The 20441-nt window shown below is 40.9% G+C and overlaps 2 protein-coding genes across 2 annotated transcripts in view; both read left to right on the top strand.

Annotated features, from left to right (window-relative positions):
* CLNS1A (chloride nucleotide-sensitive channel 1A) overlaps window positions 1-20441 on the top strand; it is an 820929-nt gene that overhangs the window by 491581 nt on the left and 308907 nt on the right. The gene's annotated exons all lie outside the window — the stretch shown is intronic.
* INTS4 (integrator complex subunit 4) overlaps window positions 1-20441 on the top strand; it is a 111639-nt gene that overhangs the window by 45697 nt on the left and 45501 nt on the right. The window contains exons 9-11 of the mRNA XM_050757464.1: window positions 6185-6256; window positions 8655-8829; window positions 17725-17930. Coding sequence (XP_050613421.1) covers window positions 6185-6256; window positions 8655-8829; window positions 17725-17930 — 453 coding nt within the window. The remainder of the gene's footprint in view (window positions 1-6184; window positions 6257-8654; window positions 8830-17724; window positions 17931-20441) is intronic.

Below are 20441 nucleotides of genomic sequence, written 5' to 3'. Positions count from 1 at the left end.
ACAGTGCAAATATTTGTTTGTCTATTGATGTCCTATATGTTCCAAGGCTTTCTTTTTTATTCTTATTTGTTTTTTTCCCCCCCTTAACGGGTTATTTCAAAAGACCTGTCTTCAAGTTCAGAAATTCTTTCTTCTGCTTGATCCTAGTCTATTGCTGAAGCTCTCAATTATATACTATTTTTATTTTTTTCATTGAACTGTTCAGCTCCAAGATTTCTGTTTGGTTCTTTTTTATGATATTGATTTCTGTTGAATTTCTCATTCAGATCATGAATTGTTTTCCTGATTTCATTTAATTGTTTGTCTGTATTCTCTTGTATCTTACTGAGTTTCCTTTAGATCACTATTTTGAATTCCTTTTCAGGCATTTTGTAAGTGTCCTTTTCTTTGGGGTCTGTCATTGGAGACTTTTTTGCTTTCTTTTTTTGAGACAGGGTCTTGCTGTGTCACTCAGGCTGAAGTGCAGTGGCAAGATCTCGCTCACTTCAACCTTCTCCTCCTGGGCTTAAGTGATCCTCCCACCTCAGCCTGCTGAGTAGCTGGGACTACAGGCACATGCCACCACACCTGACTAATTTTTGTATATTTTGTAGAGACGGGTTTTGCCATGTTGCCCAGAATGGTCTTGAACTCCTGAGCTCCTGCTATCTGGCTCTCTTGGCCTTCCAAAGTGCTGGGATTACAGATGTGAGCCACTGCGCCCAACCAGGAGACTTACTGTATTCCTTTGAGGGTGTCGTGTTTCCTTGATTTTCATTTATCGTGTCCAAGATACTGGATGTTGATATCTGTGCATTTAGTAGAATAGTTGCTCTTTTCAATTTTATTGAGTAGCTAATATATAGTAACAGTCTTTTTCCTGCAGATGGTTTTTAGGGTATTAGCTGGGTATGGTGTGTTGCCTTTGGTTCTGGGTGGACTCAGTGGGTGGTATAACACTCCTTGTCAGCTTCAGCTATAATCTTTAGCTATACTCCTAGTCAGTGATGTTTGCAATTGCTTCAGTTGCCTAGGCTATGGGAGTTTGCGATGGTGATGCTATAGATGAGGGTGCTGAGCTGATTTTTAGGCAAGTGAGGTTGCTAAGCTGATTTTGGGCGCGACATGTGCAGGCTAAAATGGCTGCCAGGCTGTCTATCTGGTTTTCCAGGGAGGCAGTAGTTACTGCCGTGGTGGCTGTCGTGCTGGGCTCAGGCTTTTGCTGGGGCAGCCTGCTGGGCAGCTGTGTGGCTATCTAGGGAGATGGGGCTATTACCTGGTTGGCTATTACTTTGGGCTAGGCTCAAGTGCTTTTGCTCAGTGGGGCTGGGCAGTTTGGCAGCAGTCTATGGTGGGGGGCCAGGGCTACCACAGGACCTGTGGATTGGATTGTGTGCTATGGGACTCTATCATGGCCTGTTTTAGCGGACAGGACCACTGAGTTACCAGCTATCAGGCAGGGCGTGGGCAGGTGGTTCTGTGACGGGTTGTGAGAGGCAGTAGGGCTGCTGCAGGATTGGCTTTTTGGCTGAGTACTGGCATGTGCATGCTTGGCAGCCCAGATGTTTATATGGTACAAGGGTGCTGGGTAAAGCACTGCCAGCTGTCTATTTGATGGCTTCCTTGCTGTGCAGGTCTGCCTGTTTTCTGGGTGGTTGGTAGTGCTGTGTGGGGTCTGATGCTGTGGTCATGGTCACTCTGTTTGACCTAGACTCTATGTGGATGGGGTTATGGTGCTGCAGGCCATCGTGTGATCATGGTAGAATGATGGCAGATTCTCAGGGATGAAGATAGTCAGTTGCTACTAGTCCCCAGGGCAGGATGCATACTAGTAGTGAGTCTAGCTTCAACTTGGTGCCATGCTACAGTAGCTTAGGACAAGGTGGGCTCCCACTCTGAGGCAATACAGCTGAATGATCTCTTGGCTACTCTCCAGACTGGATTTGTGGCCACTGATGACTTACGGACTCTCCTTTATCAAGAATTGCTGGTGCCTGTGGCAGCAGTGGGGACTACTGATAGGTATCTCCAGCTTACTTTTTCCCTGTAAGAAGTTCCTCTGATTTTAAGCTGATTTTGGCAAGGGAGACAGTGTGGTAGGTAGGAAGCCTCACTCCCTTCCCTGTGGTGCTATCTTGAAGCCTTCATGCTCCACAGGGATTTTGCCCTTTCTCTGGTGCTCAGCAGCATGTATCTACAGTCATTTTAGTTGAAATATAGTTATTTGTTATTTTTGTTCCTTTTTGTCGTGGGTGATGTGTGCCAGGTAACTCTAGTAAGCCATTTTTTAAAAAACAAATCTGCATACAGATTGAGTATCCCTTATCCAAAATGCTTGAGACCAGAAGTGTTTTGGATTTTGTTTTGTTTTTGGATTTTGGAATATTTTATTTGCATTATACTTACTTGTTGGGCATCCCAAATCTGAAATATGCTCCAAAATCCAAAATCTGAAATGCTCCAATGAACATTTCCTACCATCTTGTTGGTACTCAAAAAGTTTTGGATTTTTGAGCATTTTGGATTTCAGATTTTTGGAACTGGGATGTTCAACCTGTATAATCTTTAGATCACCTGTTCAGCAAATCGACAAACACTGAGGACAGTTTCTGTCTTCAACAAAGTTGATAGTCAGGTGGCCAGGGATAGCTAATCAGTGAATAAGAATACCTGGTACTGGTAGGAAAGAGCACCAACCACAACCACAGGAGGCTTCTTGGAGGAGGTGATCTCTGAACTGAGTTTTGAAGGATGAGTAACTAGGTAGTGATGCAGGGAAAGAGAAAATATGAGCAGGGATATAAAAGCAGTACATTATCATGCATAGCAATATACTAAGCTGTAATATCATACTAAACTACAAGCAGTTTAGTGCTTCCTAGTTGGGGGTAGTGTTCAATATAGGGGATCTGTAACGAGGTAAGTTGGAGAGGAAAACAGAAGCCAGGTTCTGCAACAACTTAGCTTTGTAAACTCGAGTCCCTCTTGCCTAAAAAGTGAATAGTTTCCAATCCCTTTGGCTTATAGCAGGATGAAAAATTATATCAGAAAATTCAAAACCATGTAAAAGAGGTTAGCTTTTACTTATTTATAACTGCCCTATTTGTGGGGCAAAGAAACTTGATGTCCCAGTAAGCTCATCCATGGGACTATTTAGAATACAGTCACTACTTTTATAAGCTTTAAGAAGTCATTGACCTTAAAAATTACAACACTTTCAGACTGTTAGATTATAGGCTTTTGTGCCTGTAAGTCTCCCATGACTGGTCTTTCCCAGGGTAAATGCAAATATTCCTAGTTAGTGGCAGTTTTATGTCTGATATACTTATCACCTAGTTGCATAGACTTATGTTATTTATACTAACTGAGCAGTTTTTGCTCTTAAAGCAGGTGTGATAATTGTTAAATATCCGTATCTAAATTTCACATACATTTAATAAGGCTCTCTGGTGAAATGGTTTTCTCAGTGTTAAGTAAGGTTTTCGTAGCATTAACTACCTAAATTTAGGTTGTTAAGTAGCACTAGTAGTACAGTTGGAGAGATTCCATCTTAATCTAAACATATTTGTCTTGGTTAAAGTATACCAGAATGTAGCTGTTATTCTGATTGGTAAGGTGCACTTTTTTTTTTTTCTGATATGGAGTTTTGCTCTGTCACCCAGGCTGGAGTGCAATGGCGTGATCTTGGCTCACTGCAAACTCCACTTCCCAGGTTCACGCCATTCTCCTGACTCAGCCTCCCGAGTGGCTGGGACTACAGGCGCCCGCCACCACGCCCGGCTAATTTTTTGTATTTTTAGTAGAGACGGGGTTTTACCGTGTTATCCAGGATGGTCTTGATCTCCTGACCTCGTGATCTGCCCACCTTGGCCTCCCAAAGTGCTGTGATTACAGGTGTGAGCCACCGTGCCTGGCCTGTAAGGTGCATTTTATAATGAACTCATTATCTTTTTGGTCCAAATCTGCTTCTCTATGTTTTCATAAATGATAATATCATCTGCTAAGTCATGAACCAGAGGAATGTGGGAATAGTTTTTCTGTGTCTCACATCCATTGAGTTACCAACTCATATCAGTTCTGCCTTCTTGACATCCCTAAATCCATCCCTTCTCCATTTCCACTGGTCCTGCAGTAATAGACATCTCACCATTTTTCAAGTGGATTACTATGCTATAGGGCTCTTTGTGTTTGTAGACTTAAAATGGAAAGCTTCACCTATACTTAGGTTACATTGAAAATTTATTTCAAGTAATGATATTTAATTTGGCGGGGCACAGATTTGCATAGTACTCCCTCTGTGTTGCTGTGTTGGATGAGTGCTCAGCTGAGGGCATTGGAGGAGGGCACTGGGAATTATGGATGAAGCAACTTACTGTGAAGTCATGAAAACTTTTATTTTAGTAGGAAAAAGCCAACAGCTAATGCTGGTGGTAAAACCAGAGAGAGATTTAGGAGGTCTTAAGCATTTATAGTTCTTATTTATAAAATTGTTGTTTGGATTTAAAAAATGGATGTTAGCTATGACATTGGCTTAGATCTATGTACCAAAAGAAAAAGTGGTTTTGAAACTACTTTAGTCAAAATAGTACAGCAGTTGTTTTTGTGGAATCATAGGAAAGGTGTTAACTTGAGTAAGGACATTCCCCAAGAACACATAATTTTCTATGGAAAATGTGATTAGAGAAAAGATCTGAGCCTGTATAAGCATTTCCGTGTTTATTAGGAATTAGAGAAGATCTCAGATAAATTTCTTAATGTTTAGGACCTGCTCCAGCAGCCTCTGAAACTGGTGTTTTTGCTTTCATTTTGATTCCTTATGGTCCATTAGTCATACTGTTGCAAGATGGGCTTTATGAAATATAAATCTATGTCCTCCCTTACTTGAAATGAATAAGTTGCCTAATCTCAGCCTCAGTTCTCATCTAGAAAATGGAAATGAGAGGTATATGGGATTATTGGGAAGAATAAACTTGAAAAATGTAAGTAAAATATTTTATACATTGTTGAGCTCATTAGATGTTTAACAGGGATTATGTAATAATTATTTATAAGGCAAACCCCTTACTATGGCAAATGAGGCTCTTTATTATCCTATCTGTACTGCCTCATTTTCAGAAGCCCTATCTTATGTTCCATTCATAAAATCACTTAATATTTCTCACTTGGCATTTGCACTGTGATTTTCATTTCTCCAAGTATACCTCTCCCTGCCTGTACCTGCTTGTTGTCTCCGTTCCCATGGCATCATTCACGGATGTGTATTACAGCATTTCATACTATATTGCAGTAATCTCTTTTCTTGTCAGTTTCCCTTACTAGTCTGTGAGATTGTTGAGTGTAGAGCTGTTGTCTTTTTATTTTTGTATTCTTGTTTCTGGTAACTGTAGACATATAATTGAATGGTTGCTAAACATTTGTTTAACTGAATGCATGAATGAATGAACAGAGGAATGGAAAGAAGAATGAAAAGGAGTGGAGAGTAGTCGTTAAGGGAAAGGATTTTGAAGCCTGGATATATCTACTGGCTCTGGAATTTATTCTCTTTGTGGCTGTCAATGTGTTACTTGATCTTTTTATATTTTTTCTCCCTATATAAGATGGGACTAATATAGTATTTACTTTGCAGGGTTATAGTTACAGAAGATTTAAACGAGTTAATATATGTCTAAAGCCCTTAGAATAGTACATGACACATAGTGGCCGGGTGCGGTGGCTCACGCCTGTAATCCCAGCACTTTGGAAGGCCGAGGCGGGCAGATCACTTGAGGTCAGGAGTTTGAGACTAGCCTGCCCAACTTGGCGAAACCCCATCTCTATTAAAAATACAAAAAATTAGCCAGGCATGTTGGCGGGCACCTGTAATCCCAGCTACTTGGGAGGCTGAGGCCGGAGAATCGCTTGAACCTGGGAGGCAGAGGTTGCAGTGTGCCAAGATCATGGCACTGCACTCCAGCCTGGGTGACAAGAGCAAACCTCCATCTCAGGGGAAAAAAAAAGGCATAGTACATGACGCATAGTAAGCTCTATTTAGGTGTTAGCTGCTGCTAATATTTTTATTTTCCTGATGATTCAGAACCCATAGCATCTTTACTGTCATGAATAATGTTATCTTTATGCACTTAAATTGGCTACAGACTTTGAATTTTAAGATAATATTCAAATCATAAAAGTTGTTTTATATGCTCTGGATTCTTTCTTTTTATAGGGCTCTATGGAGCAAGTCAGTTCTCATTTCTTGGAGCAGACCCTTGACAAGAAGCTGATGTCAGATCTGAGGGTACCTTTTATTCTTTGTTGTTTAAACTGGGTTTCTGTAACCAATATGGGGGGGCAGTATGCTGAGTTGTGTTGATTTAACTTAGCAGCATTTGTTAAATTAATGTATGATAACTGTATTACATTTTAATTAAAAATCTTAGTAAATTGAAGCAAATAACAGATGACTTCATTAAATTTTGTATTATTGTAATGAAATAATTTACACAGGTTATGCTTTACAAAAAAGAGGCAAGATTAATTTTCTAAGCCAGGTACAGTGGCTCACATCTGTAATCCCAGCACTTTGGGAGGCTGAGGCGGGTGGATCACTTGCAGCCAGGAGTTTGAGACCAGCCTGGCCACATGGTGAACCTCGTCTCAACTGAAAAACAAAAATTAGCTGGGTGTGGTGGCATGTGCCTGTAGTCCCGGCTACTTGGGTGGCTGAGGCAGAGAATCGCTTGAACTCTGGAGACCAGAGGTTGCAGTGAGCCGAGATCGCACCACTGCTCTCCAGCCTGGGCAACAGAGTGGGACTCTGTCTCCAAAAAACCCCAAAAAACAACAACCAAAAAAACCCCAGAAAACCCCAAAAGACTAATTTTCTGTTTGTTAGGAACTACAAAGGCCTGTTCTCATTTTGTGAGATGGTATGACATTTTAGGACTCCTTTTCAGCAGCAGTTATCATGGAAGAGTGAGTAAAGCCTTTCTCCAAACAGTAACAAAATACCCCCAACCCCGCACCATTTTTTCCTTTTTTTTTGAAACAGGGTCTCATGCTCTTGCCCAGGCTGGAATGCAGTGGCACAATCATAGCTCACTGCAGCTTTGATCTCCTGGGCTCAAGCATTCCTCCCACCCCACCCTCCTGAGTAGCCGGGACTACAGGCATGCCCCACCATGCCCAGCTAATTTGTTTTATCTCTAGTAGAGATGAGGTCTTGCTCTGTTCCCCATGCTGGTCTTGAACTTCTGAGCCCAAGCAATCCTCTTGCCTCTACCTCCCAAAGTGCTGGGATTACAGATGTGAGCCATTGTGCCCGGCCCCAACTGCCTCTTATGAAATGCCCTTAAGCTTTGATTGTGATGGTTCACTAACATGGTTTGCAGAACCAGATTTGAGTCTGAGAAAATAATATGTACATTCATTGTTAGTACCTCAATTTTGAAATTATAAAAGTGATTATAAAAGTGATATGAAAGTTGTGGAATTTTTTATGAAGGAAAGGAAAGCAATTTACCCATATGCCTGCTACCCTAATGTAATGACTTTGGTCATTTTGGTGTATGTCTCTCAGCTCTTTTTCTTGTGCATGTTTTTTGTTTGTTTGTTTGTTTGTTTCTTTTGTTTTATTTGAGACAGGGTCTCGCTCTGTCGCCCAGGCTGGAGTGCAGTGGCGCGATCTTGGTTCACTGCAACCTCTGCCTCTCGGGCTCAAGTGATCCTCTCACCTCGGCCTCCTGAGTAGCTGGGACTACAGGTGTGTACAACCACACCTGGCTAATTTTTTGTAGTTTTTTAGAGATGGGGTTTCCATGAGAGGCTGGTGTATAAAGAGGAGTGCCAGGTCATTCATTTGTGATGAGAACCATAACTGTCAAGTGGACTGGATACTTACTTTTCACCAACCAGTATATTCCACCTTAGGCAATCTCTGTGTAAAGTGAGTTTACTAGATTAGTGACTGTACTGTAACTGAAATAGAACGCAATGTTGCCAAATAGAAAAATACTTTTACTAAGACTTAAGATAATTGCTTTCTTTTCCTTTTTTTCTTTTTTCTTTTTTTTTTTTTTTTTGAGGTGGAGTCTCACTCTGTCGTCAGGCTGGAGTGCAGTGGCACGATCTTGGCTCACTGTAATCTCCACCTCCCGAGTAACTGGGACTACAGGCACTCGCCACCATGCCCAGCTAATTTTTGTACTTTTAGTAGAGATAGTTTCACCATGTTGGCCAGGATGGTCTCAATCTCCTGACCTTGTGATCAGCCTGCCTTGGCCTCCCAAAGTGCTGGGATTACAGGCATGGGCCACCTGCACCCTGCCTGATAATTGTTTTCTTAGAGTAAATGTGTTGTCTACCCAAGATGGTGTTTGGAGGGGCACTGTCATTATTTACCTCTCTGGCTCTCTCTTTCCTATGTTGCTGCCACAGCAAACGTAACCAACTTTCTTAACACGTTCTTCAGCTATCTTTATCCTTTTTAATTAGGTACTTTCAGCTATTATAGACCAGCAAGGCTTTGGTTTCATTTTAAGTTGAATTTGCATTTCTCTTGTATGAACTACTGATAATTTTTACAAACGTAACTCTCAAAAAACAGTTTTATTTTCTGCCTTCCCATGTTCTCAGGGTTCATCTTAGCGTTCCTTCATGAACCTCCTACAATTGGTGATTATTGTTGTCTTCTGCAGAGGAAACGTACTGCACATGAGCGTGCCAAGGAACTTTACAGTTCAGGGGAGTTTTCCAGTGGCAGGAAGTGGGGAGATGATGCTCCCAAGGAAGAAGTAGATACTGGGGCTGTGAACTTGATTGAGTCAGGAGCTTGTGGAGCTTTCGTTCATGGGTTGGAAGATGAGATGTATGGTAAGTATGACTATATAATAGTAATAACACTCTTTAATTGAGTGACTGCTATGTGTCTGGCATTGTACTGGGTGATACACATGTATCATTTCATTTAGTCCTTACAGTAACTCTGGGAAGTACTTATTATGCTTTTTATTTTACACGCAGAAGAGACCCCAGTAGTATGAGACAATGGTGAAGAGCAAGAGATTTGGGTTCAGTCAATCTATATTTAAATTCCAGCATTTTTATAAAACAGGGATGATGATAACTATCTTTCTGAGCTCTGAGAATTAAATGAGGTTCTATACACATAAAGCAGTTGGCATAATACATGTGCCTATTTATAATAAACACTGAATAATTGGCAATTAAAATGGATATTAATAAAAATAGTAACTTGATATTGCTTACCCAGCTAGTAAGAGACAGAGCAAGATTTAAACCTAGGTATGTCTGACTGCAAAGCCTTTATATGACTGATGAATATTTTATTTCACCTTCATTTTTGAAAGATATTTTTGGGCCAGGCATGGTGGCTCACACCTGTAATCCCAGCACTTTGGGAGGCTGAGGCTGGAGGATCACTTGAGGCTAGCAGTTCAAGACCAACCTGGTTAACATAGTGAAACCCTGTATCTACTAAAAATACAAAAAATAGCCCGTATGATGGCATGCACCTGTAATCTCAGCTACTAGAGAGGCTCAGACACAAGAATCACTTGAACTCAGGAGGCAGAAGTTGCAGTGAGCTGAGATTGTGCCCCTGCACTCTAACCTGGGCACACAACAGAACAAAACTCTGTCTCAAAAAATAAATACATACATACATACATACAGAAAGGTATTTTTGTGGAAATAAAATTCTAGATTAATAAACTTTTTTTTCCAAGTCTTTTTTATTTTTTGAGACAGGTTCTCACTCTGTCACCCAGGCTAGAGTGTAGTGGTGTGATCACAGCTCACTGAAGCCTTGACTTCCTGGACCCAAGCAATCCTCCTACCTCAGCCTTTTGAGTAGCTGGGACCATAAGCACGTGCCACCGTGCCTGGCTAATTTTGTAATATTTTTGTAGAGACAGGGCCTCCCTATATTGTCCAAGCCAGTCTTGAACTCCTGGGCTTAAGTGATCCTTTTGCCTTGGCCTCCTAAAGTGTTGAGATTGCGGGCGTGAGCCACTGTGCGTGGCCTCTATCAGTCTTTTAGTGATATTGCTGCATAGTTTTCTGTTGAGAAATTTATTGTCATTTTTATCTTCCTCTGTATATAATGTGTCTTTTTATCTCCAGCTGATTTTAAGATTTATCTTTATCACTGGTTTTAAGCAATCTGATTATGATATGCCTGGGTATAGTATAGTTCATGTCATGTTTCTTTTGCTTGGAGTTTGTTGAGCTTCTTGAATCAAATAGTTTTCGTCACAGTTAGACATTTTTTTTTTTTGCTATTATTTATTTCTTTCTCTTTTTTGGGGGGTGGGGGTGGGGTGGGGACAGAGTTTCGCCCAGGCTGAAGTGCGGTGGTGTGATCTCAGCTCACTGCAACCTCTGCCTCTTAGGTTCAGGCAATTCTCATGCTTCAGCCTCCCAAGTAACTGGGACTACAGGTGCCCGCCACCACTCTCGGCTAATTTTTATGTTTCTAGTAGAGACGGAGTTTCGTCATGTTGCTGAGGCTGGTCTCAAACTCCTGAGCTCAACTTACCTGCTCACTTCAGCCGCCCAAAGTGCTGGGATTACAGGTGTGAGCCACTGTACCCAGCCACTATTATTTTTTTAAATTTCTCTGACTCTACGGGCCCTTTGGCGACTTTAATTACACATGCGTTAGGATACTGATATTGTTTTACAGCTCACTGATGCTCTATTCTTTTTTCTTTCTTTTTTTTTTTTTTCTAGTTTTTATTTTCTCTTTGTTTGATTTTGGATAGTATCTATTGCTTTGTCTTTGAGTGTTGCAAGATATAATCTGATGTTAATCCCATCCAGTATATTTTTCATCTCAGACATGTAGTTTTTGTCTCTAGAAGTTTGATTAGAATTTGGGTTTTTTCCATCCTGGACCACATAAGGAGACCCTATCTCTACAAAAAATTTAAAATTAGCAAGACATGGTTGTACATGCCTTTAGTCCCAGCTACTTGGGAGGCTGAGGCAGGAGGATTGCTTGAGCCCAGGAGTTAGAGGTTGCAGGGAGCCGTGATTGCACAAGTGTACTCCAGCCTGGGTGACAGAGCAAGACCCTGTCTCAAAAAAAAAGAAGAAAGAATTTGGGTCTTTTTAGTATCTACCATGTCTTTCTTAACATACTTAATCTTTCCTCTAGCTTTGTAAGCAGATAATATGTTTATAATAACTGTCTTACTATCCTTGTTTACTAGGTCTGTTATTTCTGTGATTCCTAGGTTGGTTTTGATTGATTTTTTTTCCTTCTGTATTACGTATTATTCCATCTTGTATATATTCCATCCTGTGTCTTTTCATGTCTGATAATTTTTAGTTGGATGCCAGACATTATAGATTTCACTTTATTAGATACTGAACATTATTTTTTTCCTATAAATATTTTTGAGCTTTGTTCTGGGATCCGTTTTTTCAGGTCTTATACTTTGTTAGGCAGGATTAGAGAAAACCTCTTTTTTTCTTCTTTCTTTCTTTCTTTCTTTCTTTCTTTTCTTTCTTTTCTTTCTTTTCTGTCTTTCTTTTCTTTCGACAGGATCTTGCTCTATCGCTCAGTCTGGAGTGCCAAGGTGCAGTCACGGATCACTGCAGCCTTGACCTCCTGGGCTCAGATGACTTTCCCACTTCAGCCTCCCGAGTGACTAGGACCACAGGTGGGTACCACCACACCTGGCTAATTTTTGTATTTTTTGTAGAGACAGGGTTTTGTCATGTTGCCCAGGCCAGGCTTGAAGCCCTGGCCTCAAGCAATCCGGCCGCCTTGGCCTCCCAAAGTTTTAGGATTACAGGTGTAAGCCACCACACCTGGCTGCAAAATTCTTCTAAGTTAACTGTGGTTTTATAGGCCCTGTGTGAGCTCTAGAGATTGTTTCCTCTCATTGTTTTGAGTGCTGCTTTTCCAGGCCTCAGATGGTCTCTGTCTCACAGATCAGAATTCAGCTGAAGACTTGAGGCAACCGTCTGCAGATCTCCCAAGCTTTCTGTTTCTCTGTGTAGTTCTCTCCTTTCCAGTAATTTGCTCTATGAACTCTCACCACATTGGACTTCCCTAACTCCCAGCTCAATCTTCTCAACTCAGGGAGAGAAGACCTAGTGCCTGGAGTCTCTCTAAACTTAATTGCTGTAATCATTGAGATCACCTCATTTATTTCCCATCTCTCAGGGACAGAAGTCCTTTATTGCCAGATGCCCAGTATCTGGAGTGCTGTTGTTTCATATATTTTGTCTCTGTCTCATCCTTAGAGGATAAAGCTGGTCCTCCATCTTGTAATAGACTTCCTATAAAGCCCTGTGATTTCCATGTGCTATCTGTCTCACGTAGATCTCAGAATTTCAGTGCTTGGAGATGATTGACTCCAGCCTTTTCATTATCAGCAAGGGTAACAGACCTGGTAAGGTAATGTTGAATGTCCACATTTTACAGTAAATTTGTTCCAGAGACCTGTGCCAGGTCTTAAAAATGCCTATAAAATCATACCTCAGGATAGAACTTCTTAGAAGGGCAAGAATATTATTTTTGAAAGACAGTTTTTCATCAGTAGATGTAAGAATTGGGTTATCCTATCATTTGTTCTAAAATGTTCCATATGTATAGAAAGTAAATAAAGCTACCTCTGCTTTTTGATTCTCTATGAACTTAAAATATGAATTACAATTTAAATAATATTGGATAATGAGGAAGTCCAGTTATTAAAACCTATTTTACTCTAAAATGAGTAACTGAAACCTATTTTGTTTCTATTAGCATTTTTGCTTTGTTTAGTTTCTACAACTGAATTTGGTCACTTTTAACATTTATATGATTTACTTACACAATTTCCAGTTTGCCATTAAGATTTTTTAAATACTTTAAAAAAATTTATTTTTATTTTTATTTTTATTTTTATTTTTTTATTTTTTATTTTTTTTTATTTTTTTGAGACGGAGTCTCGCTGTGTCGCCCAGGCTGGAGTGCAGTGGCCGGATCTCAGCTCACTGCAAGCTCCGCCTCCCGGGTTCACGCCATTCTCCTGCCTCAGCCTCCCGAGTAGCTGGGACTACAGGCGCCCGCCACCTCACCTGGCTAGTTTTTTGTGTTTTTTAGTAGAGACGGGGTTTCATCGGGTTAGCCAGGATGGTCTCGATCTCCTGACCTCGTAATCTGCCCGTCTATACTTTTAAGTTCTGGGGTACATGTGTGGAATGTGCAGGTTTGTTACATAGGTATACACGTGCCATGGTGGTTTGCTGCACCCGTCAGCCCATTGTCTACACTAGGTATTTCTCCTAATGCTGTCCCTCCCCCAGCCCCCCATCCCCCAACAGGCCCTGGTGTGTGATGCCCCCCCACCTCCCGTGTCCGTGTGTTCTCATTGTTCAACTCCCACTTACGAGTTAGAACATCTGGTGTTTGGTTTTCTGTTCTAGTGTTAGTTTGCTGAGAATGATGGTTTCCAGCTTCATCCATGTCCCTGTAAAGGACATGAACTCATCCTTTTTTATAACTACATAATATTCCATGGTGTATGTGTGCCACATTTTCTTTATCCAGTCTATCATTAATGGGCCTTTGAGTTGGTTTCAAGTCTGTGCTATTGTGAATAGTGCTGTAATAAAAATATGTGTGCGTGTGTTTTTATAGTAGAATGATTTTATAATCCTTTGGGTATATACCCAGTCATGGGATTGCTGGGTCAAATGGTATTTCTGGTTCTAGATCCTTGAGGAATCGCCACACTGTCTTCCACAATGGCTGAACTAATTTACACTCCCACCAACAGTGTAAAAGCATTCCTGTTTCTCCACATCTTCTCCAGCGTTTGTTGTTTCCTGACTTTTTAACGATCGCCATTCTAACTGGTGTGAGATGGTATCTCATTGTGGTTTTGATTTGCATTTCTCTAATGACCAGTGATGATGAGCTTTTTTTCATATGTTTGTTGGTTACATAAATGTCTTCTTTTGAGAAGTGTCTGTTCATATCCTTCACCCACTTTTTGATGGGGTTGGGTTTTTTTTGTTTTGTTTTTTGAAATTTGTTTAAGTTCCTTGTAGATTCTAGATATTAGCTCTTTGTCGGATGGATAGATTACAGAACTTTTCTCCCATTCTGTAGGTTGCCTGTTCATTCTGAAGATAGTTTCTTTTGCTGTGCAGAAGCTCTTTAGTTTAAGTAGATCCCATTTGTCAATTTTGGCTTTGTTGCCATTGCTTTTGGTGTTTTAGTCATGAAGTCTTTGCCCATGCCTATGTCCTGAATGGTATTGCCTAGGTTTTCTTCTAGGGCTTTTATGGTTTTAGGTCTTACGTTTAAGTCTTTAATCCATCTTGAGTTAGTTTTTGTATAAGGTGTAAGGAAGGGATCCAGTTTCAGCTTTCTGCATATGGCTAGCCAGTTTTCCCAACACCATTTATTAAATAGGGAATCCTTTCCCCGTTGGTTGTTTTTGTCAAGTTTGTGAAAAACCAGATGGTTGTAGATGTGTGGTGTTATTTCCGAGGCCTCTATTCTGTTCCATTGGTCTATATATCTGTGTTGGTACCAGTACTATGCTGTTTTGGTTACTGTAGCCTTGTAGTATAGTTTGAAGTCAGGTAGCATGAGGCCTCTAGCTTTGTTTTTTTTTTGCTTAGAATTGTCTTGGCTATGCAGGCTCTTTTTTGGTTCCATACTAGTATATGTATTTAAGGGGTACATGAGATATTTTGATACAGGCATGAAATATGAAATAATCACATCATATAGAATAGGTATCCATCTCCTCAAGCATTTACCCTTTGTGTTATAAATGTTATTAATATGTAATCAAATTAACTTAAGTTTAAAAAGTGAGTATACCATAACCAGGTATCAGGTATGACAGCTTTCTAATTTTATCACATTTATACAATTCTGGGTAAATTTGGGTTTTAGGGGTGCATTGCTGGGAATGAAATGGAGCCTTATTTCACTGGCTGTTCACTCTAGTGTAGTGCCTCACATGCTTCTAGTATTCTAATTTATCCATCTTCTCCCTCCTTTTTGGGACTTTGTGCATGTAGCTTTTCTTTTGGAAAGGCCTTTTTCTTTCTTTTGGCTTAGCAGCTCTTTTAGGTATTGTTTTTAGGGATCACATATTACAGAAAGCCACCTCTGATCCCATTGATTGGGCTGTATTTCTTCATATGCATTTTCTTACATCCCTGTGCTTTTCCATAGCAACAGTCATCACTCTGTAATGCAATTAACTGTTCTTATTTGTAAGCCTGGGGGATAGTCTTGCTTTTGTTCATCTTTGTATCTTTAGTACTAAGTACAAAGCTAATAAGTAGCTAAGTCTGGACCCAATTGTACATGTGCAGATGCTGAGGATCAGTCTTTTTTAAAATGTAGTATAGTAGATTCCTTTTCTCTGCTCTGTACCCATAGGGAGTCTGTGACGTATTATTTATTTATTTTTAATTAACTTTTTTTTATAGAGATGGGGTCTCACTATGTTGCCCAGGCTGGTGTCAAACTCCTGGGCTTAAGTGATCCTCCCGCCTTGGCCTCTCAGAGTTCTGGGATTACAGGTGTGACATGCCTGGTCAACATATTTTCAACATTCCAAAAAGTTCAGTGGAAAATGTCAGTTTACCTGCTTATAGTCTGGCTGTTCAGGCAAAGTAAAATACCACATTTGTTTGCTTCTGCTTGGAATTGTATCAGCTGAGGTCACACTGATTATCTCTTTCTGGTCAGAAGTTCCTTCCTGATTGCCTTGGTGGACTTGCAAAGGTTACATATGAGTCAGTGTGGTGTAATGGATAAAATTCTAGGAGGAAGAGCTAGCACTTAACATACTTGGGTTTATCTCTAGCTTGCCTTATAATTAGCAATTTCATGTTTAAATTATATTATTGTGAAGTGAAGAAAATTGTTCTCTTCTGATGAAAAGGAGGAATTCATAACTACCAAGAAAAACCTGAATCATCTGTCTTTAATGTAGTAACTCTACTCTTAACATGTCTATAAAACCTTTCTTTATACAAAGAGGAAATTGTGTTTGTGAGTTTTAACCACAACTTTAGGTAGTTTTTGTTTTGTTTTGAAATAGTCCATTTTGTCACAGAAGCATATGGGAATCACTAGAAAAAAACAACCATGTATAGAAGTCTTGCGAACATTTTCTGTGTCTTACTCATTTCTCATCTTTGTATCCTAGCCCTTAGTACTGCACCTAGCATATAGTACGTGTGCAGGACCCACTTATTAGTGAATGAAGAAAGGGTTTCCTCAGATCACTGGCTTTATTGCTTACATGTTCTGAGCATACCAAGGGGTCGAAAACATGTCCCTGTTTTAAAGGTGCTTACAGAACCCAAATCTACACTGTAGGTGATACTTATTGAGCTCTTAAAATATGCCAGGCAGAGTCCCTGTGTGCTTTATCTGTATTATCTCATTTAGTCCTAACAACTCTGTAAGGAAATGAGTATTATCTCCATTTACCAGGTGAGAAATTTGAGGTGCCAGGAAGTTACTTATTTAAGATCACCCTCCAACTTAGTGGAGGGATCATTCACTACAGTTTGCTCTGAGACCTCTATCATTCCAAGCGTGCATCCTTAACCACTATATGATTTTAACCTGCAGTCAACAGACCTGGGTATTAGTCCTATTTCTGCCCTCATTTGCTTTGAGGCAAGTTAATCCATGTTGCTGAATCTTCCCTCTAAAATTGGAACAATGATATTTAGTCTACTTTAATCTTAATAATAATGATAACATGATTTACTAACTGACTTTTTAAAAAGTACTGTGGTTGGAATACTGAGATAAGTAAGACAGTTTAATTTTCAAGAAGTTAATATAGACAGACATGCGACTTCACACATATGTGGAGTCAGATTTAAGCCATAGTTCTTGTGATACTAAATTCCATGTTCTTAGATCAATGTTAAGGTGGGTGGTATGTGAAACTGTGGGCATAGAGATCTCCCAGGGAGAGTTTATAGAATGAGAGGAGTAGAGAATAGAAGACAGCCTGAAGGAGAAGGAATCCATCTTGGACTTTTCCCATGGCTCTTAATTTGATATGAGTTACTTTATATGTATATAAAATATGGGGCTTCAGTGTGTTGCTCAGGCCGGCCTTGAACTCCTGGGCTCAAATGATCCTCCCACCTCAGCCTCCTGAGTAGCTGGGACTTTGGTGTATGGCACTGCACCTGGCTGATGTGCAGTTTTTGTTTTTTGTTTTTTGGGTTTTTTTTTTTATTGTTGTTGTTTTTATTATTGTTTTTTGTTTCTTTTTTTGAGACAGGGGCCCACTCTGTCACCCAGGATGGAGTGTAGTGGCATGATCATGGTTCACTGCAGCCTCAAACTCCTGGGCACAAGTGATCTTCCTGCCTCAGCTTCCCAAGTAGATGGTACTATAGGTGTGTGCCAACACACTTGGCTAATTTGTTTTTTTGTGTTTTGTTTTGATAAAGGGTCTCGTTCTGTCACCCAGGCTGGAGTGCAGTGGCACGACCTTGGCTTACTGTAATTTCTGCCTCCCAGGCTCAAGTGATCCTCCCACCTCAGCCTCCCAAGTAGCTAAGACAATAGGTGCATACTACCACACGTAGCTAATTTTTAAATTGTTTTTGGTAGAAACAGAGTTTTACCGTGTTTCCTAGGTGGGCTCAAGTGATCTGCCTACCTCGGCCTCCCAAAGTGTTGGGATTACAGGCGTGAGCCACTGTCCCCAGCCTGATGTGCAATTTTATTTTTTCTCTTTTTTCTAGAGGTTCGTATTGCTGCTGTGGAGGCCCTCTGCATGTTGGCCCAGTCTTCACCCTCTTTTGCTGAGAAGTGCCTTGATTTCCTAGTTGACATGTTCAACGATGAAATTGAGGAAGTACGTCTGCAGTCCATACATACCATGAGAAAAATCTCTAACAACATCACCCTCCGAGAAGATCAGCTTGACACTGTCCTGGCTGTGCTAGAGGTGAGTGTTTCTAGTTTGTCACTCATTAATTCATCCCTCACCCCCACTGTTAAAATCAGATATTGTGGTAGGCATTGGTGACAGAACAGTGTATCAGGCAGCACAGTTCTGTTTTCTCACCATACCCCACCCCCCAAAAATGGAAGAAATTGACTGTGAAACAGGAAATTTGAATAAGCTTGGTCTTTCTGTGATCAAGAAAGGATAGGATGCCTAGAGAATACATAGTGTCTAACCTGAATTGGCTGAGGTGAGGTTGGGAAGAAGGAGGAAGTGCTGTAGTGGACATTTGAAGGAGGAGTAGGACTTAACTGGGCTTTTTCTTTCCCTTCTTCTTTTGAGACAGGCTCTCACTCTGTCACTCAAGCTGAAGTGCATCTTTTTTAAAGGAGAAGTGACACTGGTGGTAGGATGAAAGGGTACCAGACAGAGGGAGCAATGTCTTTTTTTTTTTTTTTTTAGACGGAGTCTCACTCTGTCACCCAGGCTGGAGTGCAGTGGCGTCATCTTGGCTCACTGCAAGCTCCGTGTCCCGGGTTCACGCCATTCTCCTGCCTCAGCCTCCTGAGTAGCTGGGACTACAGGCACCCGCCAACACGCCCGGCTAATTTTTTGTATTTTTAGTAGAGACAGGGTCTCACTGTGTTAACCAGGATGGTCTCAATCTCCTGACCTCATGATCCGCCTGCCTTGGCCTCCCAAAGTACTGGGATTACAGGCGTGAGCCACCGTGCCCGGCCCAGAGGGAGCAATGTCTAAAGATACAGAGATAAGATAGAATATGATATATTCAAGAAACTAAAAAGAGTTTATTATATAATGATAGCATAGAGTTGAAGAGATGGGAGAGTGGAAGAAATGGCTATAGATAAGGGAGGGGCTAAATAATGAAGAGTTCTTTTCAACCTTTAATTTGATTTTATTCTTGTAGTGAATCATAGGCTGTTATAGCAGCAAGTGCTCTTAGGGATTGATTCATTCTACCCTGGGAATTTTATGGAGAAAAAAATAAATTGTCTGAGTTAGTGGCTGAACCAGAATGTAAACACAGAGTTGCTCCCCAGGCCGTACAGCTCTAGGTGGTTCTTGGATTATTTTTCTAAAATGTCTGTATTTTAATTGCAACTACTGAAGTTCTTCAGAGTATTCATAAATGGGGTTTGGCCTCTGGTTTCCTTTTTTGGGGAAGGTGGGGTTCAGATATGAAAGGGATAGTAATTAGGTGCTTAGTTTTTAGAACACTTGTAACAGATTTCTACTGCATACTTGAAAAAATAGCTGGTGCTTTGGTTTTGAAGATTCCTACCATTCTCTCAACTGCTTAGCACTTCTACTAAGATTTTTCCTGAATTATAAATCTTTATAATTTTTTCATGTATCTTTTCCTAAAAATAAGTTTACATTCTATGTGTGGTTCTTCATGGGTGGCCTCATACATAGTCTAGCCACTCCTTTCCTTTTTAGCTTTCTTTTAGCTTTTTTTTTTTTTTTTTTTTTTTTTTTTGAGATGGAGTCTTGCTCTGTCGCCCAGGCTGGAGTGCAGTGGTGCAATCTCCACTCACTGCAAGCTCCACTTCCCGGGTTCACACCATTCTCCTGCCTCAGCCTCCCGTGTAGCTGGGACTACAGGCGCCCGCCACTGCGCCCGGCTCATTTTTTTAAATATATTTTTAGTAGAGACGGGGTTTCACTGTGTCAGCCAGGATGGTCTTGATCTCCTGACCTCGTGATCCGCCCGTCTCGGCCTCCCAAAGTGCTGGGATTACAGACGTGAGCCACCGCGCCTGGCCCTTTTTAGCTTTCTTTTCCACCATTCCTCACCTTGAACTTGATGCTAAAGTCACTTTCCTACACATATTGCTTTTCCTCACAATTTTAGCTTCAATGTAATTTTCCCCCTCTGTTTGCAAAACTGCCACTTCAACCTAGGAGATGTCCACTTATTCCCACAGCCTATATTAGGTAACATATCCAGGAATCCTTCCCTGTTACTCCCAGCCCTGGATGGGCTAAATGCCACATCTCTATTCCCATAGTACCCTGTGTATACTGCTCTAGCATTTTTCAGTAATTCTCTATTTCATAAGACTGTGAGCTTCTCAAGGTGTCTTGACTTTTCTTTTTTTTTTGAGGCTGAGTCTCGCTCTGTCGCCCAGGCTGGAGTGCAGTGGTGCGATCTTGGCTCACTGCAACCTTCACCTCCTGGGTTCAAGCAATTCTTCAGTCTCCCGAGTAGCTGGGATTACAGGCATGCACCACAACACTAATTTTTGTATTTTTTTTAGTAGAGATGGCGTTTCACCATATTGGCCAGGCTGGTCTTGAACTCCTGACCTCAAGTGATCCACCCACCTTGGCCTCCCAAAGTGCTGGGGTTACGGTATGAGCCACCGTGCCCGGCCGACTCTTCATTTTTTTATTACCAATGTCTTGCAGCAGTGTCTGGCACAATTAGGTGCTCGGTAAATGTTTGCTGAATAGCTGAGCTATGTTCCAAGCTATGTTTTAATG

Source organism: Macaca thibetana, chromosome 14 (genome assembly GCF_024542745.1).
Source record: "Macaca thibetana thibetana isolate TM-01 chromosome 14, ASM2454274v1, whole genome shotgun sequence".
NCBI lineage: Eukaryota > Metazoa > Chordata > Mammalia > Primates > Cercopithecidae > Macaca > Macaca thibetana.
The sequence above is the reverse complement of the archived record's forward strand: the minus strand, read 5'-3'. Positions and strand labels throughout refer to the sequence as shown.